This window comes from Mya arenaria, chromosome 1, assembly GCF_026914265.1.
Source record: "Mya arenaria isolate MELC-2E11 chromosome 1, ASM2691426v1".
In the NCBI taxonomy this organism is placed as follows: domain Eukaryota; kingdom Metazoa; phylum Mollusca; class Bivalvia; order Myida; family Myidae; genus Mya; species Mya arenaria.
In genome coordinates this window covers 61,128,345-61,155,354 of record NC_069122.1, presented here as the reverse complement: position 1 = coordinate 61,155,354, position 27,010 = coordinate 61,128,345, and the positions used below count along the sequence as shown (strand labels likewise).

General features: G+C 37.9%; 2 protein-coding genes across 2 annotated transcripts; both read left to right on the top strand.

The window, feature by feature from the left end:
- Positions 1–1,787: 1,787 nt before the first annotated feature.
- On the top strand, positions 1,788–16,036 carry LOC128232243 (heat shock 70 kDa protein 12A-like). The gene is made up of 13 exons (XM_052945695.1): positions 1,788–2,173; positions 3,150–3,305; positions 6,116–6,213; positions 7,998–8,144; positions 10,088–10,225; positions 10,403–10,621; positions 11,046–11,135; positions 11,616–11,685; positions 12,527–12,720; positions 12,986–13,166; positions 13,649–13,860; positions 14,505–14,601; positions 15,078–16,036. The coding sequence occupies exons 1-13, from the start codon at positions 2,053–2,055 to the stop codon at positions 15,458–15,460; spliced, it is 2,106 nt and encodes a 701-aa protein (XP_052801655.1). The 5' UTR covers positions 1,788–2,052; the 3' UTR covers positions 15,461–16,036.
- A 5,533-nt stretch (positions 16,037–21,569) lies between these two features.
- Positions 21,570–26,328, top strand: LOC128232304 (heat shock 70 kDa protein 12B-like). The gene is made up of 6 exons (XM_052945789.1): positions 21,570–21,595; positions 21,756–21,854; positions 23,278–23,458; positions 23,941–24,152; positions 24,797–24,893; positions 25,370–26,328. Exons 3-6 carry the CDS (start codon positions 23,446–23,448, stop codon positions 25,750–25,752), a joined length of 705 nt encoding a protein of 234 aa, XP_052801749.1. The 5' UTR covers positions 21,570–21,595; positions 21,756–21,854; positions 23,278–23,445; the 3' UTR covers positions 25,753–26,328.
- Positions 26,329–27,010: the final 682 nt, after the last annotated feature.

Genomic DNA, 27,010 nt, shown 5'->3' with positions numbered 1-27,010 from the left:
AGGTATAGCAGCGCGTGAAAACATCTGTCTCTAGTTTCGATTTGCACGTTTGACAATATACCGTCGGCCATTTTGAAATATTTTCAAAGTCGTAACCTGTCTTTTGAAGTTTGTACCTTATATAGTCTTGTGTTATAAATTCCGTCATAGTCTCAAAATCCGACATTTTGTACACTTATGCAATGATTATTAATGTTCATCACATTACATAATCTAATTAGAAGGGGTTAGCTCTTTCGGAAAACATCTCTACTTAACAGGTTGAAAAAAACTTCCTTGTTATACCTAGCCAAGAAGCAAATATATGATTATAATCATGTTCAACACGTAATATTTGACAACGCCGGTGCACTACTCCCGGTGAGAACGGTCAAAGTACTGGGGTGTGACAGTGTCAAGCTGTTGCACGATAATGCACTCAAGCATCGCTCTGCGTCGGTTACAGGATAGTTGCAACACCACAATCTCCAAGTTTGCAACATTCACCAAACGCTCGTACAGCCTAGACCTCTCATTTTGAGACTTCTGGTTGAATCCCCACATCAAGTCGTGTCTACCCGGAGGCGCAGTGCCAGTAAAACGCAAAAATACATAATGAAATAAGTAACATATGCTATGATCTGCAATGACCATTCACTTTCTTGTCCAAACGTTTCAGAATTATCAACGTAACATAGGTTAGCAGCTGCCCAAAAAACATAGGGTGTAACAAATATGGTGTTAGCCAACCGTTTGCAGAATAAATCGATAAAGGTAATCAAACAAAATGTAAAATCTAACAGTACAATATATTGACGCAGTTTTTACTTAACACGGATCGCTCTTCCTTTTGTTTGTAATTTTATTTATCGGTGATACTATCCAAAAAAAAACACTTGTTAAAGTAATAGAGAGGACTGTTAATGTTTCCCCTTTGCAAAAGTGACCCAAATTAACAAGTACTGACCCAAAGTCAGCTGATGCAATAAGTTGTGGTATTTCAAGTTGTGTTTACGATAACTTACATAATAGTTTGGTCTCTCAAGTGACTATTTGGGTTAGTTATGTAATAGTTAGTTTGGAGTATCCTTGCTCACTGAGTGCATTCGTACGTGAATAATAAACATCTCTACAGACTTCTGGTTGATAAAAGTGGCAAGAAGTAATCTAATAATTTTACTAAAACACTTGTATTTAATGCTGCATACAGATGACATCATCTGTGTATATTTTCACAAAAATCAACTACCCTAAGGTAAGCAAAGCCTTTACTTTTTAAAATACAATATACTTAGAATCCCTTATTATCAACAAATAAAACCAATCCCTGTTAAGAGGCAAAAGGTTCAGAACTTACAGACACTAAGCGAGAGAAACAGACCACCATAAAACAACAATGACAGCCTGCACACGCACTAACACATAGTTGTTAATGAAAGATTGGGTTAGCGCCTTGAAATAATCGGTATGGACGTTTTAACTTTTTTTGAACCCAACCTTCGGTTTGCCCAAATATTTATCAATTATTGCAAAATTTAAAATTATAATTATTATGACAACGAGTAATAAAGTAGAGCAAATATCATAAAATGATCAACTAACTTCAAGTTATCAATGACCACCTTCAAACGAATGAATCATCTTTAGGAAACTAATTAAGATTTCAATTATGCATTACTAGTATTCTTAAGCATACACTAAAGCTTTTAAGTAAACCTATTGTTCTAATGTTACTTGAGAAGACAATTGTAACTGATCTATCCTTTTGTTTACAAGAAACTTAATACAACAAATATTACACTCTTACTTTAACTTCGCTGCAATATATTACTACTAGTAACATGTTTTCTTTAAATGGCTGCGTTATATATTTGAGTGTATTTCTGAGTTACCAAAAACATACAGGGACATTATCAATTGTGCAGATATGAAATCACTTGGTTGTATTAATAACGTGTGTATCTGAATCAACAATCTTCCGTGATGTTTTGGGTATCTTTATGTTTCTTATTAAAAGACTGATGGGATATTTTATATGATTACTCAACTCTTGGATATCTTATAATATAAAAGATGTGGCATATGCGCAAAGCGTCACCAACCGTGACTGGTCACGTGGTTTTCATATCGGACGAGGCGGGAAACCAGTACTCATTTCCGGTGGAGCGTGGAAACATCACGCTAAGTGTGCTACGTGAGTAGTGTGTATACTGAAAAAAATAAGTCGCAATATAACGTGTATGAATGCACTTTTCATTTCGTTTTGTAGAACATAAACTATGTATCAAAAGAAATGAAACACAGGGCAAGATGGCCTAAACTATTATAAAAAAGATGAATGTTAAGGATGCAAAATCTATGATTTTAGGGTGATTCAAAATGCATAAAATGCATCGTATGCATTTGTATTAATTATACTGTTCATTATACTACGAGTACATCTTAATTACTATTAAATTGTTCTGTGAACTGAATTCAAATTATCGATGCTTGTATTTATGATCGTAACTATAAAACATATCTCCCGTTTTAGATGACATAGCTTTAGGGGCGAGTTTATCCCAACTATCATGTTACTTTGGTGATTAAGATCACAGTTCATAATTGAGTTGGCAATTGTTCAGCCGCTGAATTTCATGTTTTCTGTCTGCGTCTGTCTTTTAATGATATTAGAAAGAAAATAGTAAGAAATGCTATTATATAAGACCGGCTGTATTTAAATATTAACAATGATTGCAATTGAATAATAGAAGTGAGCTTTTTAAACTATGTCTGTTTGTCAAAGAATCTCTTAGCGTGAGATCCACTATAATTTATGTAAGAACTATAGTATCTGATTAAATTCGATTATAACAATTACAAATATTACTGAATTTGTTGTAACATATAACCGTTTTGGGCGTGTGTTGTTTTTTTTAAATTAACTCGTATGTACTACATTGTTTGTCACAATGCATACACGTTGACATTTATCATTATAAACATGTGTTTTATATACATTGTTCAAGTCCAACTAAACAGGCTGCCTGCCAGCCTGCCTGACACTCACAATGTCTGTCTGTCTGTCTGGTGTTTATCGCAACTTTAACGCTACTTTGGTGATTGAGTTAATAGTTTCTTTATACGTTCTACCTCGTGTGTATATTCTTCTGATGAAGTCTTTGTTGCAGGCCTTACGTTCCCCCTAGCGGTTGGTATCTTCTACGTCGATGGGCGGACGGACGGCCTTCCGATTCAGCCGGTCCGTGTCCATATAAGAGACGGCGTTTTCAATGAGCCACAAGGAGGCTGGATTAAACAGTTCCGGAAGTACTTCGTCATCAAAAGTACATCAAATTGCTGTTCTTTTTTAAATGCCGCTATCATTAATATAAGTTTATTTTGAATTAAACAAAGTATATCTAAATAGACGCACACACAACGACAGATAAACAACTTCATGACATCACATTTTGTAAATGTTTCGTGTTCGCGGATACATATTTGTCCATTTTAATGCGCCTTTTCACTCGTCATGTGAGATACGTAGTGATCCTGTTGCTTATAACTTTTTCTATTACTTATAGTGTAGTGGTCATATTGCTTATAGCATAGCGATCCTATAGCTCGAAACGTATTGGTCCGAGGACTTTATACATTTTGTTCCCATGGCTTGATGCGTAATGGTCTCATGACTTAAAACGTAGTGGTCCGAGATCTTGATACGTAGTGGTCCGTGGGTTTGATACATGGTGGTCCGAGGGCTTGATACGTAGTAGTCCGAGGGTTTGTTACATGGTGATCCGAGGGCTTGATACGTAGTGGTCCGAGGGCTTGATACGTAGTAGTCCGAGGGTTTGATACATGGTGATCCGAGGGCTTGATACGTAGTGGTCCGAGGGCTTGATACGTAGTAGTCCGAGGGTTTGATACATGGTGATCCGAGGGCTTGATACGTAGTGGTCCGAGGGCTTGATACGTAGTAGTCCGAGGGTTTGATACATGGTGATCCGAGGGTTTGATACGTAGTGGTCCGAGGGCTTGATACGTAGTAGTCCGAGGGCTTGATACGTAGTGGTCCGAAGGCTTGATACGTAGTGGTCCGAGGGCTTGATACGTAGTGGTCCGAAGGCTTGATACGTAGTGGTCAGAGGGCTTGATACGTAGTGGTCCGAGGGCTTAACACGTAGTGGTCCGAGGGCTTGATACGTAGTGGTCAGAGGGCTTCATACGTAGTGGTCCGAGGGCTTGATACATAGTGGTCCGAGGGCTTAACACGTAGTGGTCCGAGGGCTTAACACGTAGTGGTCCGAGGGCTTAACACGTAGTGGTCCGAGGGCGTAACACGTTGAGATCCGAGGGCTTGACACGTAGTGGTCCGAGAGCTTAACACGTAGTGGTCCGAGGGCTTGATACGCAGTGGTCAGAGGGCTTGATACGTACTATTCCGAGGGTTTGATACATGGTGGTCCAAGGGCTTGATACGTAGTGGTCCGAGGGTTTAACATGTAGTGGTCAGAGGGCTTAATACGTAGTGGTCAGAGGGCTTGATACGTAGTGGTCCGAGGGCTTGATACATAGTGGTCCGAGGGCTTGATACGTAGTGGTCCGAGGGCTTGATACATGGTGGTCCGAGGGCTTGATACGTAGTGGTCAGAGGGCTTAACACGTAGTGGTCAGAGGGCTTGATACGTTGTAGGTTGTAGTCCGAAGTCTTAATACGTTATGATCCCATGGCTTGATACGTTATGATCTCATGGATTGATACGTTATGATCCGATGACTTGATACGTTGTGGTCCCATGGTTTGGTACGTTGTGGTCAGAGGGCCTGATAGGTTGTAGTCCCATGGCTTGATACATTGCGTGTCCATGGCTTGATACGTTGTGGTCCAATGGCATGATACGATGTGGTTCGATGGCTTGATACGATGTGGTCCGTGGGCTTGATATGTCGTGGTCCCATGGCTTGAGACGTTGTGGTCCTATAGCTTGACACGGCGTGGTCCCATGGCCTGATACGTTGTGGTCCCATGGCTTGATACGTTGTTGTCCAATGGCTTGATACGTTGTGGTCCCATGGCTTGATACGTTGTGATCCTAGGGATTGATACGTTGTGTTCCCATGGCTTAATACGTTGTGGTCCCATGGCTTGATACGTTGTGACCCTAGGGATTGATACGTTGTGGTCCCATGGCTTGATACGTTGTGGTCCCATGGCTTGATACGTTGTGGTCCCATGGATTGATACGTTGTGACCCTAGGGATTGATACGTTGTGGTCCCATGGCTTAATACGTTGTGACCCTAGGGATTGATACGTTGTGGTCCCATGGCTTGATACGTTGTGGTCCAATCTTGATACGTTGTGGTCCCATGGCTTGATACGTTGTGGTCCCATGGCTTATTTTGTTGTGGTCCCATGGATTGATACGTTGTGGTCCTAGGGTATGATTCGCTGTGGTCCAATGACTTGATACGGTGTGATCCCATGGATTGATACGTTGTGGTCCTAGGGCGTGAAACGTTGTGGTCCCATGATTTGATACGTTGTGGTCCCATGGCTTGATACGGTGTGGTCCCATGGCTTGATACGTTGTGGTCCCATGGCTTGATACGTTGTGGTCCCATGGCTTGATACGGTGTGGTCCCATGGCTTGATACGTTGTGGTCCCATGGCTTGTTACGGTGTGGTCCCATGGATTGATACGTTGTTGTCTCAGGGCTTGATACGTTGTGGTCCCATGAATTAAGACGTTGTGGTATCAGGGCTTGATACGTTGTGGTCCTGTAGCTAGATACGGTTTGGTCCTATGGTTCGATACGTAATAGTCCTATGGCTTCATGTGTAATGGTCCTTTTGCTGAATACGTAATAGTCCTATGGCCTCATACGTAGGTAGTGGCCCGATGGCTTGATATGTACTGGTCCTTCGGCTTAATACGTCATGATCCTATGTCGTCAACGTAGTGGCCACCTGTCTCGCCTGTAGTAGTCCTTTAGCTTATGGAAATGATAATGATGGTACAAAATGCATGTCCATTTTCTCAATAATCGAAACCTCGTGCCGTTTTTATGATTGCTTTAAATTGTTTTTGACCTTTTCTAATTACAATGTATACCTTTGTAACAAGAATGACCGTTTCACTCATTTTCAGAGAAACAACCAAACTTCGAAATGGTTGGGAGGGAGATGTTGAAGAAGTATCAGGCCCTCACACAGGGTGTTACATTGTACTTCGAGAGGCCCGACCCGGTATGTATGACACTGTCAGTAATTGTTAAGTTTCAACCTTAGATCTCCTTTCCGGAATGACTTGAAACAAAATGTTAAAGCACTAAGATTGTACAAATGAACTATTAGTTTGTTTCTTGATAAGGACACCCATATTATACACAATAGTGGATGTTTTTGTATATAATGTTGATGATTTAAAACTGTTCAACACTATCGTGTTGCATCTACAGTTTATTTCAATATTAGTTTTATTTTTATTGAATCGTGCCATTTCGTACAGCGATCGTATATGTGGTCGTGGCAAGTCGTGGTTTATCGTGTATTATCGTCACCCTTTTCTACGACGATTCAGTACGGCTGGCATATTACGTTCTTATACAAACGGTGACGTAAAGATATCGGTCTTATACGCACTACTTACGACCTCTGTGCCATTAATCAACATTCATCGGGATAACCTACGATTGGTCACGACTGTCAGTATGGCTTTTGACGGAAGTACGAATACAATTGTCCGCGTTGGTTCGACGACTGTGCTTGGAGCAACTCATCGAGCACATGCTAGTCGATACGACACGCCTTCAATATTATTTACCACAGTTTTTCGTATCAGTTATGCTAGGTTTGGGATAGTTGTATATGATACGCCTTCAATATCATTTACCGCAGTTTTTCGTATCAGTTATGCTAGGTTTGGGATAGTTGTATATGATACGCCTTCAATATCATTTACCGCAGTTTTTCGTATCAGTTATGCTAGGTTTGGGATAGTTGTATATGATACGCCTTCAATATCATTTACCGCAGTTTTTCGTATCAGTTATGCTAGGTTTGGGATAGTTGTATATGATACGCCTTCAATACCAAAACCACAGTTCTTCATATCAGTTATGCTAGGTTGTTGGATAATTGTATACGATACGCCTTCAATATCATTTACCACAGTTTTTCGTATCAGTTATGCTAGGTTGTGGGATAATTGTATACGATACGCCTTCAATATCATTTTCCGAAGTTTTTCGTATCAGTTATGCTAGGTTGTGGGATAATTCTATACGATACGCATTCAATATCATTTGCCGAAGTTTTTCGTATCAGTAATGCTTACTTGTGGGATAGTTGTTCACATATACGATACGCCGTCAACATCATTTTCCGCAGTTTCTCGTATCAGTTCTATTAGGTTGTAGGATAGTCGTAGCCTTCGGCCGTACTGTACTCTTACTAGAAACGTCAGTGATCGTAAGAACTCGCCTGTAGTCGTCTATTGTATTGGCAAGGTTTTAAATCGTACTTACCCTTTGTTTAAACATATATTTACTCGTGACGTACCATAGTGCAGTCGTACCGGAACTGCCTTCAGCCGTACCTAAATCGTTGATACTTGTACTCAGACGTAGGTCTGTTGACACTAGTGGTATGAAGGTGGAACGGGGGCCTATGGTTCCCAACTCATTACGATTCACCACCATTTACATGGCTACGATCAGTCGGAATGAATGGTAGCCTAAACCGAGAGCAAGGCGTGTTGGCTTTTAAAAGCTTCGAGTATTTCGAATATGGAACACGCATTCCATTGACAGCTAGGATATGGTTCTGGGTTCAATAACTAGTACTGATGATCCGAATAAAAATATATTTTTCCTTGGTGGCAGAGTATCATACATCTGTTTTTTCCCGACAGTAATGGTATTCATTCTTGTATTTAAAGTAATCGGTAAAGTTCCTGCAGTAGGAATCGAGACTATGGCCTCTTGGAACATCCGTTTAAAAACACAAGTATATACAATGCTTATTTTCAGAAAAAGAAGAAAGTTGTGGCAGCGATAGATTTCGGCACCAGTTTCTCGGGGTACGCGTACATTTTCGAGCACGAGCCCTTTACGGTGTACACTCACTCCTGGACCGCAGACAGCATAGCCACGGGCACGGAAAAGGCTCCAACAACGGTAGGATATAGTACATAAATTTAAAATGTGTTTAGTATCGAGTGTAAAAATGATCAAACAAATAAATACAAAAATATACTCGCAGACGAGAGAAGTGTTTACACTTTTAACTGTAGGTGCACATTACGTCTACGGATATTCTTATAGTCGTATTCAATTTCCATTTATATAGGAACTCATTATTGAACACAGATCTTTCCAGGCCTTATGTTCTGGATGTGTTCCTTTTGTTCCTTTCTCGAGCTAACGAGTCATATATTGAAACGTCTGGCCGACCCCAGTGAAGGTCCACTATGTACGCATTGGTACATTAGTATATCTGTGTAGCAACCCTAGGAGTTTACAACCCCACTCAATCACTGATATAATGAATAAGTCGTGCACACTTTCATCAACGTTTTGTTTTCAATACAATATTTGGTCACCGCCTTTGAACGGTCTGGGCCTGTTTAAATAAAAAAATAGGCGTTAAGAGGAATTATCTCAGTTTCATCTATTTATAATTTGGCAAAAATGTAAGTATGAAACGAATTTTAGCCGGTATTGAAGAAATAAACATAGCAGAAAAAATAATGTAATAATAATCAATGGAATCTGTGACGTTGCTTTAGATTTAAGATTCCCCAAGTTACGACCAAAACATCTAAATTGAAACGGCCTCAGCAGAACTGAGGTACTCAATCAATACTTCAGCCTGTACTCAATCAATACTTCAGCCGGTACTCAATCAATACTTCTGTAGGTACTCAATCACTCAATCAATACTTCTGCAGGTACTCAATTACTCAGTCAATACTTCTGTTGGTCTCAAGTAATACTTCTGCTGGTACTCAATCAATACTTATGCAGTTACTCAATTACTCAATCAATACTTATACAGGTATTCAATCAATACTTCTGCTAGTAATCAATCAATACTTCTGCAGGTATTCAGTCAATGCTTCTACAGGTAATCGCTCACTCAATCAATACTTCTGCTGGTATTCGGTCAATACTTCTACAGCTACTCAATCAATGTTTAGGCAGGTACTCTATCAATACTTCGACATGTACTCAATTAATACTTCTGCAGGTACTCACTCAATTCATCTGCATGTACTCAGTCAATACTTCTGCAGGTACTCAATTAATACTTCTGCAGGTACTCAATTAATACTTCTTCAGCTACTCAATCATTACTTCTAAAGGGAACTCAATCAATACTTCTCCATGTACTCAATCAATACTTCTGCAGGTATTCTATCAATACTTGTGCTGGTACTCAATCATTACTCATAAAGGGAACTCAATCATTACTTCTGCAGGTATTCAATCAATACTTTTGCTTGTACACAATCAATACTTTTGCTGGTACTCAATCAATACTTCTGCAGGTACTAACTTAATACTTCTGCAGGTACTCAATCAATACTTCTGCAGGTATTCAATCAATACTTCTGCAGGTATTCAATCAATACTTCTGCAGGTATTCAATCAATACTTCTGCAGATATTCAATCAATACTTCTGCAGGTATTCAATCAATACTTCTGCTGGTACTCAATCAATATTTTTGCTGGTACTCAATCAATACTTCTGCAGGTATTAACTTAATACTTCTGCAGGTACTCAATCAATACTTCTGCATGTATTCAATCAATACTTCTGCAGGTCTTCAATAAATACTTCTGCTGCTACTCAATCAATACTTTTGCTGGTACTAAATCAATACCTCTGCAGGTACGAAATTAATACATCTGCAGGTCATTAATCAAAAGTTATGCAGGTACTCAACCAGTACTTTTGCAGGTGCTCAATCAATACTTCTCCAAGTACTCAATCAATACTTATGCAGCTGTCAGTCAATACTTATGCAGCTACTCAATTAAAACTTCTACAGGTACTCAATCAATACTTCTGCTGGTACTCAATACTTCTACAGGTATTCAATCAATTCTTCTGCAGGTACTTGTGGATCCATCGGGAAAGTTCCACTCGTTCGGGTACGAGGCAGAAGACGAGTATGCTCTACTCGTGGATGGAGAAATGTTCCACGACTGGTACTTCTTCAGAAACTTTAAAATGAAGCTCTACACCAATAAGGTAAGCAGAAAATGCAATCGTGTCTGTACGGCCAAGACAGCCTGACAGGGGTTAACATGAAACTCTGATCACCTACTTTTGAACAACGCCGATCTTTCTATAGACGAGTTTAAGTTTTGTTGTTTTTAATGTGTTTTTATTTGTTAGAAAATGATAAAACGAAACTATTCATTCTAGTATTTACGGCGCGACTCGGTTTTACGCGACATCGAGGGAAAACAGATGCCTGCACTTGAGGTGTTCGCCATGGCAATACGTCACTTGTACAAGTGCTTGGTTGATGACGTCAAAACACGCGATCCGGATGTGAAGCGAGATGACATTACCTGGGTCATTACTGTTCCTGCTATTTGGTCCGACGCTGCAAAACAGTTTATGCGAGAAGCTTCCGTAAAGGTAAATCTTTTGATTTTAAGGATTGATAAATAAATTCACTTAAATTGTGAAGACCCAACACTTGTAGTGCCTATGAATGGCTATAGATGTGTTGTTACCGCACTTGGTAATTGATAATCAAATGCAATTGTAAACTTTACTTGTTAGCAATTAATAAACTATTTTAAAACAGAATCAATAGCATAGAGAAAATCAAATAGACATATTTTAGTTATGTCCACGTGTGTAACATGACATTTGTAAAACAATAATATGACAGATCAGTCTGCAAATGGTACGAACCTGCTCACAATTGTCTGTATATATTGGAGTCAAACGGGCAAAAAACCTGCATGTGTTCTTCCAGTAAATCTTCATTTATACCGTTACCGATATACCCTTGATATTTACATCGTTTTTTCTGTGTGTATTATGTTCATGAAAGGCGGGAATTGACAACGACAAGTTAAAGTTGGTCCTGGAACCGGAAGCGGCGTCCCTGTACTGTAAGGCACTTCCGCCAGAAGACATTCAGGTCAGAATTGTATAATAAGAATAAATATATTGATTCCCTTAACAATCTTTGACGAAATGTTCTGACTACCTCATTGACATATAAAATACTTTGTTGTAACTGTCATTTAAAAATTGTGTTTAATTTAGTCACGTGTAAAATAAGTAAACAGTACCTTAATCAAAAGATGGAGGAATTAAAAGAACTTGATATTTTTGTGGTTTTAAAAAAGATGGCTGCTTAGTAACTCAGCTCAGCTCAACTCAACTCAATTTTATTGTAAATAAAGGCCTCCGGCCTAGAATACAGCATCAAACAATGTTCACAATTATAATATAATAGTGCAACCCTACTTTATAACTGTTTTATCTATTTCAAATCGCAATAAGATGGCTGCTTGGTATATCCCTGTAGTTTATAATGCATTGACAAGAAGAAGTTTTATACCGTTTCGTGTTCGGTATAAGAGTGTTTTACCAGCATGTTCATATTCCACCTCAGGCAATCGCCGGGATGAAGACGGACCATCCCCTGGCCCGCGGCAAACAGTACATTCTCCTGGACCTTGGAGGTATAGATCTAGACAGTATAGGCGTCATAGGGATCTGTTACATTTCAAAAATAAAGGAAGCACTTCATTATGTTAGTTTATATATAATTATATAAGCTCAAAATGACTTGATCACTCTCAAGTCTGTTCTCCGGGTAGACACCTGTACGTGGGTACTTTTGAGAGGTCATGAGAGGCTTACTTGAAATCGAACCAACATCCTCTTGGGTGGAAGGTGATCATCTATACCACGAGACCACTCCCATAGTTTATGTTTCACATATGAAATTTTTTCATAAATTTCGGTTTTGTTTAAAAGTATGATAGTAATTATGCTTTGTAAAATTTAAATCTGAGCCTGACTCTTAAGTTCAGACTTAAGACGTGGCCGTTGATGAATATGAAGCTCCTTTGACAATGTTTACTCCCATTTATCCTGTACTAGTATACACTTTCGAGATAAACTCCTACCCCAAACCCACCCCAAACCCACCACACACACCTAATAAAACGTAAGTAATAAAGGTACATTTTCAACCACGATATATTGGTTAGAAAAGACTATACAGTGTTCAAGCTTCAATCGAGTTCTTTACTACTTCGTAGCATAGATAGTCATTAAGACCGTTAGTGAGGAGTCAAAAGCAGTTGATCGGTTAAAATTAACGCGAGCCGAGTTATAACCTGTAGACAACACTTAAGGGAATGATTTTCATTAATTTTTCTACAAAGTGAAAATGCTAAAACCTTAAAAGTCCGAACACAGCAAAAACACCACACACTTATGAAACGAAGTATCAAGTGCTGCCTTACTAAGTGTATATTTTACCTTCAAGAATGTGGTTTTGTCTGTCATTTAAAGGCGGTACGGCAGACATGTCGGCACACCACGTGCTCAAGGACGGTTGTTTGCGGGAGATCCACAGGGCCACGGGGGACGCTCTTGGCGGAAGCTCAGTCGATGAGGCATTCAGCAAGCTTCTCAGTGACGTCATTGGACCAGAAGCGCTTCTCGCGTTCTTTCATGACTACCGACAGGATTATGTAGTCTTTATGGTAATTGGTATAGTTTAGAACAATTTTGACCTATGTGTGATAACATGTCTCTAAAGTGTTTGTGTTTTCTTTAAATATATGTTTCTATATCGAACGGCTTATGCACTTCTTGTCCTCAGCATGGTTACCTGACAATATAGTTCAAAGACATTTAAGATGATAATGTATAGTTATTTGCGTAACAACACATGTAATGCGTCCTACTTATGCTACGTTCATTTTATTAAACGCCGCTATTTTCCACGCAATCCTTTTCTTTTTCCAGCGAGATTTCGAGAAAAAGAAGCGTCTCCCGCTCGACCGGAATAGCAAGGTGGTACTCAAACTTCCGCCGTCCCTCAGTCAGGTGCTCAAGGTGTCAAGTGACGCCACTATCGAGGAAGCTGTGCAGAAAAGCGCTCACGCGAAACACATCCGTGTGAACGGGGAGAACATGCAACTGGATGGTAAGACAGTAGCCAGACTGCAAGTTAAAGGGGAAACTTACACAGGCAGATCGTGTTATAGGACACTTGTTGAATAACTCTGTAAATAAGGAACTCCAGCGGGGGTATACCGGGGATAGCCGGGGAAATGGGCCGTGTTTTTACCTTCCATTTGGCCCCGCAGTGCAGGGTGAATGCGGTGGTCTTTTCTTCACGCCAAAAATAGCGGGGAATGGGCCTTGCCCTTGTCATGCCGGGGCATTTGGCGGGGATTTACAAGTAGTTTGTTCCCGCCGGGTGGGGATCATACCCGGGGTTGGCTAAACCGGAAGTCAAAGTCCCCGCTATTCTCATGACCTGGAGAGGCCGTGATTACAATTGACTGATGCATTGCATGTTACTATTATCAATATTATTGACGAAGGCAGTTTCAATAATGTTTTGATTGAAAAATACTGTAACTAAAACGTAATTTTATGTTCCTGTTTTTTTTTTAATTTCAGGAGACCTCATGGCAGATCTCTTCAAAGACACCGTCAATGGTATAATCAGATACATCCGGGAGATGCGCGCGCATTCTCGCCTGACGGATGTGGACACTATTGTTCTGGCGGGTGGATTCTCCGAGTCGCTACATGTGAGGGAGGCGATCCAAGATAACTTTCCCAAGGCGCTCATTGTCTCTCCCGCGGACCCGGGGATCGCTATATTGAAGGTGAAACATGGCTATTGTTATTATATACTAATAAGTGTCTCCCAAAAACACAAAAATAGCGTGTATTAATAAAAGTTCGGGTTTCCGAATGGGACAGTGAGCTAACAGAAATAGTTTGGTATACAACATAAGGGGACGAGGTTTATACCTTACCTATAGATAAACGAAGAAGTTTACATTGAAGGAACGATGTTAAAATTTTACCTAAAACGAAACAATTTACGTTTTAGAGAGGAGGCTATAAAATATTACCTAAGTAAACGAAACAGTTAACATTGAGTCTTACCTAAGTAAACGAGACAGTTCACATTGAGTCTTACCTAAGTAAACGAGACAGTTCACATTGAGTCTTATCTAAGTAAACGAGACAGTTCACATTGAGTCTGACCTAAGTAAACGAGACAGTTCACATTGAGTCTGACCTAAGTAAACGAGACAGTTCACATTGAGTCTTACCTAAGTAAACGAGACAGTTCACATTGAGTCTTACCTAAGTAAACGAGACAGTTCACATTGAGTCTTACCTAAGTAAACGAGACAGTTCACATTGAGTCTTACCTAAGTAAACGAAACAGTTCATTGAAGGAACTTGGATAATAGTCTTAATTAAGTAAATGAAAATTATTATTTCAACTGCTTTACAGGGTGCTGTGTTGATGGGCTTCAGACCGGAAGTGATCAAAGAGCGAGTGGCCCGCTACACGTATGGAATTAGCTATGCCCGGAAGCCGTTCTGTGAAGGTGTAAATTGTTATAGATTATTAACAACTGCATAATAAACTGCAACGCTGTCATATAAAAACATTTCCACTTCGTGGTCCAAATGTGTGTTATTGATAATACGTTTAATCATGTATTAGTAAAAACATACCTTTAGCTATTGTTATTTTCTGTTATGTTTTTATTTTGCTTCAATGTGTCTAAAACTGAAAATAACATTATACGATTGTACTAACCATTGTAATTGTACACTGTATTCATGGGCTTATGCCTACTGTATATGTTTTCCCAATAAAACCAATAATAATGAATTATACTTCATTACTTTTATGCATTCATGTTATTAAACTTTTATGGAAACAACATGGCCAAGCAAGGTAGTAAATTATTATCACGTTGTTTTTAACGATGTATGTTTCTAAAAATCAGGTATATATTCTTTACAGTGCCTCTATTTCACACACTGAATTATGTTAATATTCTAATTTTCCTCATAGGTGACCCAGAGGAGCTGTTAGCTCATCGTAACGGCGAGACATACTGTGACGGAATATTTGAGAAACTCGTCACAATTGGCCAACCAATACAGCGTACGGACGTTTTTACGCTACGTCGGACAACTCACCTAACGTCTCGTCGCGCGAAACAGCGTCGTCTGTACACACGTCTATTCGCGTCAATCGAGGAAAATCCGGAATACTGCACGGAGGAATGCTTCTGCGTGAAGATTGGCGAAATTGTACGTCATCCGCCTAAAGGTGGCTGGCCAGATGTTGTGAAGTCGAGAATTGAGATAAAATTCGGAGAAACTGAAATGTCCGTCCGAATATTTGAGGAACATTCGAAGATTGAGTATCGGGCGAGAGTCGATTTTCTGTGATAAAAAAGTAAAGAGGACAATGTGGAAAAAACAGGGTGCATAATCATAACTCCACAAGCACCGAGGAAGAAAACAATGGATGAATCTTGTAATGTTGATACGATTTATTTATCATTTTTGAAGCTAAACTCTGAAATACTTACTATGATATTTTTCATGATGTAAAAGTTACTTGCCGAGTGCTTATTAAATACATTAAGGATTCCGTATCATTTGAATAGAAAATGCTCAACTAAATTGAAACATATCGAATCGCTTGAAGCGCTGGAACAGATTGATTTTATCAGTGAAAATTACTACAAATGAATTCGAAACAATTACAGTTGATAAAGATGTAGTACCCTTCGCCATTAAAAGGACCTACTCGCCATTATAAGGACCTACTCGCTTGTTAAGTTTATACGAATTCATTAAGCTAGTATATTTGCGAGTTGGAATATTTGAAGACCGAATTAAAAATGTTGCTATCTGTTCAAACGTGGTATATTTAGTAGGATAATTATTTTGTTGAATGCAACTGGGTTTTCTTGCTGTTTGTGTCTATGTTTATGTCCATACAATAAAAATATTTCTTCATTTCGATTGATATAACGGTTTAAATGGATCTTATATGTATGACTGCCATGAACTTGATTATATCATTAACTGAGAGCTGGATTGTCCAGTCGTGTAGGTTTGAACTGTTTTACAAAACAGGAGACCATGGACAATTATTTAGCCTGTTTCACTGGGGTGGATGAAATTGTTATCGAGTGCATAAAGGTCTGCCCATGCCCAGTGACAGCATTGACACATTGTAATGTCGACAGCCTATGTTTTAGTATAATTCGTTAGTTCGACTACAACTGTTGAAACTTGTCGATATCAGATGATTTGATTTATTTACAATGTATAATCGTTTCATTGGTCAAGTGATTGTTAGATTGACAAATGGCAACTGGTCAAACGATATAATGAAAAAGATTACACGAGTGTCAAATTAATTTTATCAAATTATGAATGGATTGTCAACGTGACTTTCAGCAGAAAGTATCAACATCTTACATGTCATCTTTACCAGTAACATAATAATAAATATTCACATCGTGTTAATATTTTTTTCCTGGTGCACCACAAATTAACTTTAGACTAAGAAGCCGCTTTAAATGATGCGGCGTTTGGTCATTAAAAGGTAGTTTCTGTTTTTCAGCTTCTTCACCAAGGGCGTAATATTTCTTTGCAAGGTTGACGTTGTTTCCTAGCACCATATAAATAATACCCAAGAGGTATCTAACTTGTGGACTGCGATTTTCATGTACATGTGCAGTATCCATATACTTCGTAAGAAGCTCTTTGGCTTTCTCTGGGTCAGTACGCCAGCAATGATAAGCAATGCCATACATGGCCTCGACATTCGAGGGATCTAGGTCAAGACATAGCTGAAAAAGATACATTGCCCTTTCACATTGATCGGAAACAGTATACAGAGACGCCAAGTGCAAGTAGGTTGATGTCAAAATACACTGCTCTAGGTCCAAATCTTTGTATGCCTCTAACTTGTGGCCAAATAACTCAAACTGTCTTATATTTGTCTTTACTATTTCAAAATCCTTTGAACTATCAACTCCTTTGTCCGCTGATGTGGTGTCGATGTCAAACCTCAGTTTAAGAAATTCAGCAAGAAAGTCGTTTGGATAATGCTTTAAGTAATTTGCAAGTTGGTCAATAAACGATGCGGGTAATGGAAACTGTTGACCCATAAATCCAGCGAGAATGGATCCTCTTGTGTAATTGTGGATTCCATTTCTTAATTCATCACAGTCGGTTTCATTTTCAACAGATTTTCTTGAAAAATTGGCAAGTGTTGTCCACCCCATGAAGTAGTAATCAAACGCAATCAGATATCTGTTTGCCACGGTTGAATCGGGATGTTTTAGTAACTCATGGAGATCTACGAAACCTGCAAATTATGAGAATGATTGAAGACTTTGTAGATCACAGCATACATGTTAAAGTTGCTTGACTTTTTTTTGAACGCTTGAAATAGGCTTTTCTTTATTTTTTTTAAGTCCTGAAATCTTGTCAAATATCAGGATCAGACTAATCTTTACAGTTAAGAGTCTACACTAGCAAATGCATGCTGTCCAGGTCCCAATTTGAAAAAAGTTTAAGTTATACTAAAACCAGCTGAATATAAAATAAGTAATAGTCATACAAGCTAAGTATGAAATAAGTTCTACTCATACAAGCTAAATATGAAATAAGTTCTACTCATACAAGCTAAGTATGAAATAAGTTATATTCATACAAGCTAAGTATGAAATAAGTAATTCTCAAACAAGCTAAGTATGAAATAAGTAATACTCAAACAAGCGAAGTATGAAATAAGTAATACTCAAACAAGCTAAGTATGAAATAAGTAATTCTCATACAAGCTAAGTATGAAATAAGTTATACTCAAACAGGCTAAGTATAAAATAAGTAATACTCAAACAAGATAAATATGAAATAAGTAATACTCAAACAGGCTAAGTATGAAATAAGTAATTCTCAAACAAGCGAAGTATGAAATAAGTAATTCTCAAACAAGCTAAGTATGAAATAAGTAATTCTCAAACAAGCGAAGTATGAAATAAGTAATTCTCAAACAAGCTAAGTATGAAATAAGTAATTCTCAAACAAGCTAAGTATGAAATAAATAATACTCAAACAAGCTAAGTATGAAATAAGTAATACTCAAACAAGCTAAGTATGAAATAAGTAATTCTCAAACAGGCTAAGTATGAAATAAGTAATTCTCAAACAAGCTAAGTATGAAATAAGTAATACTCAAACAGGCTAAGTATGAAATAAGTAATTCTTAAACAGGCTAAATATGTATTTACTTTAATTGCGAAAATCACTGTACATGTTTTGCAATTATTTTACCTCGTTGATTTTTCAGCTTTGCCATGGCGTTTTGACTTCTCTCTATCGTAGCCTGTATATCACTTTGTAGACTTTGCAGATGAGGTCTCATTATATCTGAGACCAGTTTAGCTCTCACTTCGTATAGAAGATCAGACGAAACCAAGCCCTTTGGACCAAGTAAAGCAACGGGCTTCTTTGATTGTGATGCTGAGCCTGCATGGTTTCCCGTTTTCTTTTCTTTTGGCATGTTCTCTGAAATAAGAAATAGAGTTTTTGTCAACAGCTAAATTGTAATGAAACATAAAAAGTATAATTGAAACAATAATTATGAGCAGTTTATAAAGCATCTTTGTAACGTTGGTAATTTGACATCTCTTAAGTAATTACCTCAATGGATCCACTTTCTCTTATATAAACAAAAATTATGTTTTGTGTTATACAATGCCGATAAGAATAATTTGTTTTAAGGTACACGAAACAAATATGTGAGTTTGGAATGCCTGGTGACTTCATTGTAATTTGATAATAAATAATTACGGTTTTATGTGCAGAAAAAGAAAATGTATAAGTGTGTAACATGTATTTTTCGGTAATTTCATTGTCATATTAGTTATCTGCATGATGTGGATACCCTTTGAGTGGCATCATTTATATGGGGTCAACAGGTATCAAAATCATTAAACTATCTTACCTGTGCGTCTGATTCCTTAATATGCATTTATGTTTAGATAGCAATTTATTTCGACATTCTGATTAAAATCAACGATTATAATTAGAATGCTGATTATTTTGATTACGTATTGCAAAATATAAATTAAAATATAATATAACAATTACTATAAAGTACGGATCCCAATCAACGAAGGTTCGAAAAGACCCACAAATAAAGTGGCGGGTCCAGGATTTTACGTCAGAGTGGGTTCACTTTAGGGGCACATCTTGCGACCCTTCTACAGGAAACCCCAAACTATGTTCTAAACATGGCTAGGGGTGCTGTCTTCCAACAGGAAAGTATTGGCTATGTTTTAAGTCTAAAAGTGTACATTTGTGTGTAATTAATTATAGTAAACTATTTAACTACCATGGTGAGATAACATGATCACCAGGACAATTGAAGGGGTGGGTGGGAAGATTCCCATCCCCATGGATCCGCTAGTGCATATATGGATGAATATTTAATTATGTTGCAAATCAAACTGGTTTTATAGGGGGTGGGTGGGAAGATTCCCATCCCCATGGATCCGCTAGTGCATATATGGATGAATATTTAATTATGTTGCAAATCAATCTGGTTTTATAGGGGGTGGGTGGGAAGATTCCCATCCCCATGGATCCGCTAGTGCATATATGGATGAATATTTAATTATGTTGCAAATGAAACTAGTTTTATAGGGGGTGGGTGGGAAGATTCCCATCCCCATGGATCCGCTAGTGCATATATGGATGAATATTTAATTATGTTGCAAATCAAACTGGTTTTAGACTGTCTAAATGTAAAAGTAGAAATGTGCACAGTATGGAATATGTATAATGACAAATTAAATTGAACAGTTTAATTATACTGGTTAAATATTCCTTACAGTTCACATATTCTAATAATCAATCGAAAATGAGTTCTTTATTACGAAATACAACGTATCGACCAGTATTATTTGCATTGTATCTTTATCGTAATAAGGGAAACTTGGTTTGGAAATTTTAAAAATCATGTACTTTATGTATTTAAACTTACGTAACACAGTACAGATAAGCGTCTACTATATTTCTTTCGAAAGTCCGAACTCCAAGTTCACATTAATCATGATAATTTTCTTGTTAAACGAAATATAATTAACAGGCATGTTTAGACAGCATATGAAGATAAGACGTTTATTTTATCTTAATGCTATCAACAATACTTTGACAAACACATTAATTCTTACCAAGATTAATTCCAAGTTCAAGGCATGTACATGTATTTGTTTCAAACACTAACATCCAACAAAAAAATACTAAAATATCCCAACGACAGTATACATCTGGCTGGTAAACGGGATCGATCGGTAAATTAAAGGTCATAAATGATAAGGCATACGATCTATAACCAGGGGAGGCCCAAGGATTTGTTGTTTGAGAGGGTGTACTTTTTGGGCGCAACTTTGGACGTGCTTCCTTCCTGTGGTCGGCGGTGATCGAGTTAAAAGTTTGACTATTGTAGTCTGAATAGTTCAATTTGGCGCATTATGTTAATATTTTTACTCCAATGTTGACATTGAAAAGTGAAATTGGACAATTTAAAATACACTAGTGTACAATCTGTTAAGTACTGCGCAAATTAATATCGGTGACAATTTCCGATGTAATCGTTGGATTAGTCGCGAAAATCTCATCGCACTCGTTCGTAATTGAACGTCATATATCATTGCGTGTCGGTGTCGGAAGATGCTGGGTCCGTTCAACCGGTAGTAGGTTGAAGACTACTAAAAATCCCTATCTATTTCATCGTAAGTACATCAAGTTTGCATAAAAATATTCCTATTTTTAGTGTTTCATGACACCCAACACCATGTATAGCAAGAAAGCTTGAAATAGGTACTTTTACTTAAAGGAAAAAGCAAGAAAAAATAACGTTTCTTGAAAGAAAGTCAGACAAAGACAATTACTGTTTATTTCCATGCAAGAGGATGCCATTATGTTGCCCAAGAGTTGGTGTTTCGGTCTCCGTTTTAATATCAAGTAGTGCTATGAAATTTCACGTCTTTTTCAAAAATACGAAATATCACCTTAAAAGAGGGCTAACATGGAATAGTACCGAGTATGTTAAAAATTTGAAGGAAATCATGGTTTAATTTTTTTATAAGTAAGGCATACATGTAACAGTGAGTAGGCACTTCCGCATTGGTGTATTTCGCCCTAGAAGCCTGAATATATCTCATTCGGAGCTCCTCGGCCATTTGTATCAAAAACAACCTCTGCTGTTTGCAATAATACGATGAAAACTACCGGGACAACATGTTTATGAAGATGACTGTCTGTTTATTAAAAAAATACTTTTTGGGGGCAAATGAAATCTTTAAAAAAACTTGTATCAGTTCCCCAGGTCAAGTGTCAGTCAAGTGGTTTTGTTTATATTTTCAACATTATTCTTTCATCATGGAATGGTTTCGCGTCTGTTTATTTATACTGCTTTAACAGTATGCTGTAACCGATAAATTTATTCGGAAAATAAACTAACTGAACGTCTACTTTCGCTTCAGGTTGGCCAAGGTAGGCGTTAAACAAAACTATGTTTATAAGCTAGCTGTGTTTGCTAAAACCATATTGCTTAATGTTTTTAATCATCTTCCTTTATATCCTATGTCATAAATGTTTGATATCAATTTACTTTAACTGAGTCGTATATATTTTGTTTGTTTTGCTGTTACAGCGACTACAATACCTAGCCTGGGTTACCTTCCCTTACCATTTCATCACCGGTACTCTTGTTGTGCAGAGTACGCTTGGAACCAGACAACTACAATACCTGGTATGTTTTTCTTTTTGTTATCTCTCATGTCTATGCGGGCTACGATAATCATTAAAACATGATAACGTGAAACTTATTTGTGCCCAATAAGTGATAACGGTTAGTATAATAGGTATAATCGTGGTGTGCTTGCTTGGGTATCCAATTAAATATTATTGACTTTGGGAAAATAAAGTCAGAGGTATCTTACATTTTTTTCATGATTTTAATATGTTGTAAAAAGGTTTGTAAACATTGCTTTTAACAGTTATAAATCAATACTCATCATTTTAGAAGAAATAGTATTGGTCTTACACGATATACGTAAATAGAAAGTGTTCTATTATTTTTTAATACAGGCGTGGCTATATTTCAGTCTAGTGATGATAGTAATAATAGTAACAGGTAGTCTACAAACATTATCAAGGAGCATCAGCTTTTTCATCATGGTTACTGGCAACATGACGGTATATGAGCGGTGCTGTATGGAATAAGAAACTAGAGCTCAAGTTGTTTTAGAATCACCAATTTCATCGTTTAATTATTCACTATATAATTCCTTATACTACTTTACATATATAAATTAAAATCATCAAAGGGAAATGTATATATATAAAGAAAGTATAGAAAGTGATCTTGAGTATATTTTTAGCTCGACTATTCGAGGAGTAAAGAAACTTTACTACTCGCCATGAGTGGTCGTTATTTAGTCCCGAATAACTCCATATTAACACTAAATACAAGTCATGGCCCTTGATTTACTGTTTTATCTTTTACGTTTTTTATTGCTTTTGACAGGCATATTTTTATATTTTAACCAGGTTTTCACAAAGGGAAACTTGGTTTTCGGAATAACGTGCTTCTTTGTTTGGGCTGACCGGCTTGGCGTCAAACTCACCTATGGTATCAAATCAATGAATCAGGTTTGAGTGTATTGAGACCTTTCATCGGATTGCGTTTTTGGGTCCCTTGGATCAAGGTCACTATCACCATAAATAGGAAAAGGGTTGGTTCTAAATAACTTTAGTTAGGGTTTACATATTGTGACCAAACTTGGTATATAGGAAAAGTTTATAGAGACCTTTCATGGGATTGTGTTTCGGGCCCCGAGAGTCGTGGTCAAGGTCAAGTTCACTGTTGCTTTAAAAAATGGTAAGCACTGAATAACCTATGTTAGGGTTCACATATTGTGACCACACTTGGTATGTAGGAAGAGTTTATGGAGGACTTTCATGGGATTGTATTTGAGGCTCCTAGGGTCAAGGACAAGGTCACTGTTACTAAAAATAAGGAAACAAAGTTGAGACTGAACCTCACAACAAAGTCCGAAGTTCTTCTGTCAATCATTGAATAACTGTTTTGTCGCATCGTGGCGTTTCTTGTTTACTTTACGTTCATTTTATTAAACGCCGCTATTTTCCACGCAATCCTTTTCTTTTTCCAGCGAGATTTCGAGAAAAAGAAGCGTCTCCCGCTCGACCGGAATAGCAAGGTGGTACTCAAACTTCCGCCGTCCCTCAGTCAGGTGCTCAAGGTGTCAAGTGACGCCACTATCGAGGAAGCTGTGCAGAAAAGCGCTCACGCGAAACACATCCGTGTGAACGGGGAGAACATGCAACTGGATGGTAAGACAGTAGCCAGACTGCAAGTTAAAGGGGAAACTTACACAGGCAGATCGTGTTATAGGACACTTGTTGAATAACTCTGTAAATAAGGAACTCCAGCGGGGGTATACCGGGGATAGCCGGGGAAATGGGCCGTGTTTTTACCTTCCATTTGGCCCCGCAGTGCAGGGTGAATGCGGTGGTCTTTTCTTCACGCCAAAAATAGCGGGGAATGGGCCTTGCCCTTGTCATGCCGGGGCATTTGGCGGGGATTTACAAGTAGTTTGTTCCCGCCGGGTGGGGATCATACCCGGGGTTGGCTAAACCGGAAGTCAAAGTCCCCGCTATTCTCATGACCTGGAGAGGCCGTGATTACAATTGACTGATGCATTGCATGTTACTATTATCAATATTATTGACGAAGGCAGTTTCAATAATGTTTTGATTGAAAAATACTGTAACTAAAACGTAATTTTATGTTCCTGTTTTTTTTTTAATTTCAGGAGACCTCATGGCAGATCTCTTCAAAGACACCGTCAATGGTATAATCAGATACATCCGGGAGATGCGCGCGCATTCTCGCCTGACGGATGTGGACACTATTGTTCTGGCGGGTGGATTCTCCGAGTCGCTACATGTGAGGGAGGCGATCCAAGATAACTTTCCCAAGGCGCTCATTGTCTCTCCCGCGGACCCGGGGATCGCTATATTGAAGGTGAAACATGGCTATTGTTATTATATACTAATAAGTGTCTCCCAAAAACACAAAAATAGCGTGTATTAATAAAAGTTCGGGTTTCCGAATGGGACAGTGAGCTAACAGAAATAGTTTGGTATACAACATAAGGGGACGAGGTTTATACCTTACCTATAGATAAACGAAGAAGTTTACATTGAAGGAACGATGTTAAAATTTTACCTAAAACGAAACAATTTACGTTTTAGAGAGGAGGCTATAAAATATTACCTAAGTAAACGAAACAGTTAACATTGAGTCTTACCTAAGTAAACGAGACAGTTCACATTGAGTCTTACCTAAGTAAACGAGACAGTTCACATTGAGTCTTATCTAAGTAAACGAGACAGTTCACATTGAGTCTGACCTAAGTAAACGAGACAGTTCACATTGAGTCTGACCTAAGTAAACGAGACAGTTCACATTGAGTCTTACCTAAGTAAACGAGACAGTTCACATTGAGTCTTACCTAAGTAAACGAGACAGTTCACATTGAGTCTTACCTAAGTAAACGAGACAGTTCACATTGAGTCTTACCTAAGTAAACGAAACAGTTCATTGAAGGAACTTGGATAATAGTCTTAATTAAGTAAATGAAAATTATTATTTCAACTGCTTTACAGGGTGCTGTGTTGATGGGCTTCAGACCGGAAGTGATCAAAGAGCGAGTGGCCCGCTACACGTATGGAATTAGCTATGCCCGGAAGCCGTTCTGTGAAGGTGTAAATTGTTATAGATTATTAACAACTGCATAATAAACTGCAACGCTGTCATATAAAAACATTTCCACTTCGTGGTCCAAATGTGTGTTATTGATAATACGTTTAATCATGTATTAGTAAAAACATACCTTTAGCTATTGTTATTTTCTGTTATGTTTTTATTTTGCTTCAATGTGTCTAAAACTGAAAATAACATTATACGATTGTACTAACCATTGTAATTGTACACTGTATTCATGGGCTTATGCCTACTGTATATGTTTTCCCAATAAAACCAATAATAATGAATTATACTTCATTACTTTTATGCATTCATGTTATTAAACTTTTATGGAAACAACATGGCCAAGCAAGGTAGTAAATTATTATCACGTTGTTTTTAACGATGTATGTTTCTAAAAATCAGGTATATATTCTTTACAGTGCCTCTATTTCACACACTGAATTATGTTAATATTCTAATTTTCCTCATAGGTGACCCAGAGGAGCTGTTAGCTCATCGTAACGGCGAGACATACTGTGACGGAATATTTGAGAAACTCGTCACAATTGGCCAACCAATACAGCGTACGGACGTTTTTACGCTACGTCGGACAACTCACCTAACGTCTCGTCGCGCGAAACAGCGTCGTCTGTACACACGTCTATTCGCGTCAATCGAGGAAAATCCGGAATACTGCACGGAGGAATGCTTCTGCGTGAAGATTGGCGAAATTGTACGTCATCCGCCTAAAGGTGGCTGGCCAGATGTTGTGAAGTCGAGAATTGAGATAAAATTCGGAGAAACTGAAATGTCCGTCCGAATATTTGAGGAACATTCGAAGATTGAGTATCGGGCGAGAGTCGATTTTCTGTGATAAAAAAGTAAAGAGGACAATGTGGAAAAAACAGGGTGCATAATCATAACTCCACAAGCACCGAGGAAGAAAACAATGGATGAATCTTGTAATGTTGATACGATTTATTTATCATTTTTGAAGCTAAACTCTGAAATACTTACTATGATATTTTTCATGATGTAAAAGTTACTTGCCGAGTGCTTATTAAATACATTAAGGATTCCGTATCATTTGAATAGAAAATGCTCAACTAAATTGAAACATATCGAATCGCTTGAAGCGCTGGAACAGATTGATTTTATCAGTGAAAATTACTACAAATGAATTCGAAACAATTACAGTTGATAAAGATGTAGTACCCTTCGCCATTAAAAGGACCTACTCGCCATTATAAGGACCTACTCGCTTGTTAAGTTTATACGAATTCATTAAGCTAGTATATTTGCGAGTTGGAATATTTGAAGACCGAATTAAAAATGTTGCTATCTGTTCAAACGTGGTATATTTAGTAGGATAATTATTTTGTTGAATGCAACTGGGTTTTCTTGCTGTTTGTGTCTATGTTTATGTCCATACAATAAAAATATTTCTTCATTTCGATTGATATAACGGTTTAAATGGATCTTATATGTATGACTGCCATGAACTTGATTATATCATTAACTGAGAGCTGGATTGTCCAGTCGTGTAGGTTTGAACTGTTTTACAAAACAGGAGACCATGGACAATTATTTAGCCTGTTTCACTGGGGTGGATGAAATTGTTATCGAGTGCATAAAGGTCTGCCCATGCCCAGTGACAGCATTGACACATTGTAATGTCGACAGCCTATGTTTTAGTATAATTCGTTAGTTCGACTACAACTGTTGAAACTTGTCGATATCAGATGATTTGATTTATTTACAATGTATAATCGTTTCATTGGTCAAGTGATTGTTAGATTGACAAATGGCAACTGGTCAAACGATATAATGAAAAAGATTACACGAGTGTCAAATTAATTTTATCAAATTATGAATGGATTGTCAACGTGACTTTCAGCAGAAAGTATCAACATCTTACATGTCATCTTTACCAGTAACATAATAATAAATATTCACATCGTGTTAATATTTTTTTCCTGGTGCACCACAAATTAACTTTAGACTAAGAAGCCGCTTTAAATGATGCGGCGTTTGGTCATTAAAAGGTAGTTTCTGTTTTTCAGCTTCTTCACCAAGGGCGTAATATTTCTTTGCAAGGTTGACGTTGTTTCCTAGCACCATATAAATAATAC

What these genes read in the sequence shown, in the direction of transcription:
- LOC128232243 (XM_052945695.1), top strand. Translation starts at nt 2,053, where the DNA reads ATGTGGCATATGCGCAAAGCGTCACCAACCGTGACTGGTCACGTGGTT. An exon ending in CATTCTCCTGGACCTTGGAG is followed by an intron (nt 11,686 to 12,526) that starts GTATAGATCTAG and finishes TGTCATTTAAAG; the next exon opens with GCGGTACGGCAGACATGTCG. An exon ending in GGAGAACATGCAACTGGATG is followed by an intron (nt 13,167 to 13,648) that starts GTAAGACAGTAG and finishes TTTTAATTTCAG; the next exon opens with GAGACCTCATGGCAGATCTC.
- LOC128232304 (XM_052945789.1), top strand. An exon ending in CGGGGATCGCTATATTGAAG is followed by an intron (nt 24,153 to 24,796) that starts GTGAAACATGGC and finishes ACTGCTTTACAG; the next exon opens with GGTGCTGTGTTGATGGGCTT. An exon ending in CCGGAAGCCGTTCTGTGAAG is followed by an intron (nt 24,894 to 25,369) that starts GTGTAAATTGTT and finishes TTTTCCTCATAG; the next exon opens with GTGACCCAGAGGAGCTGTTA.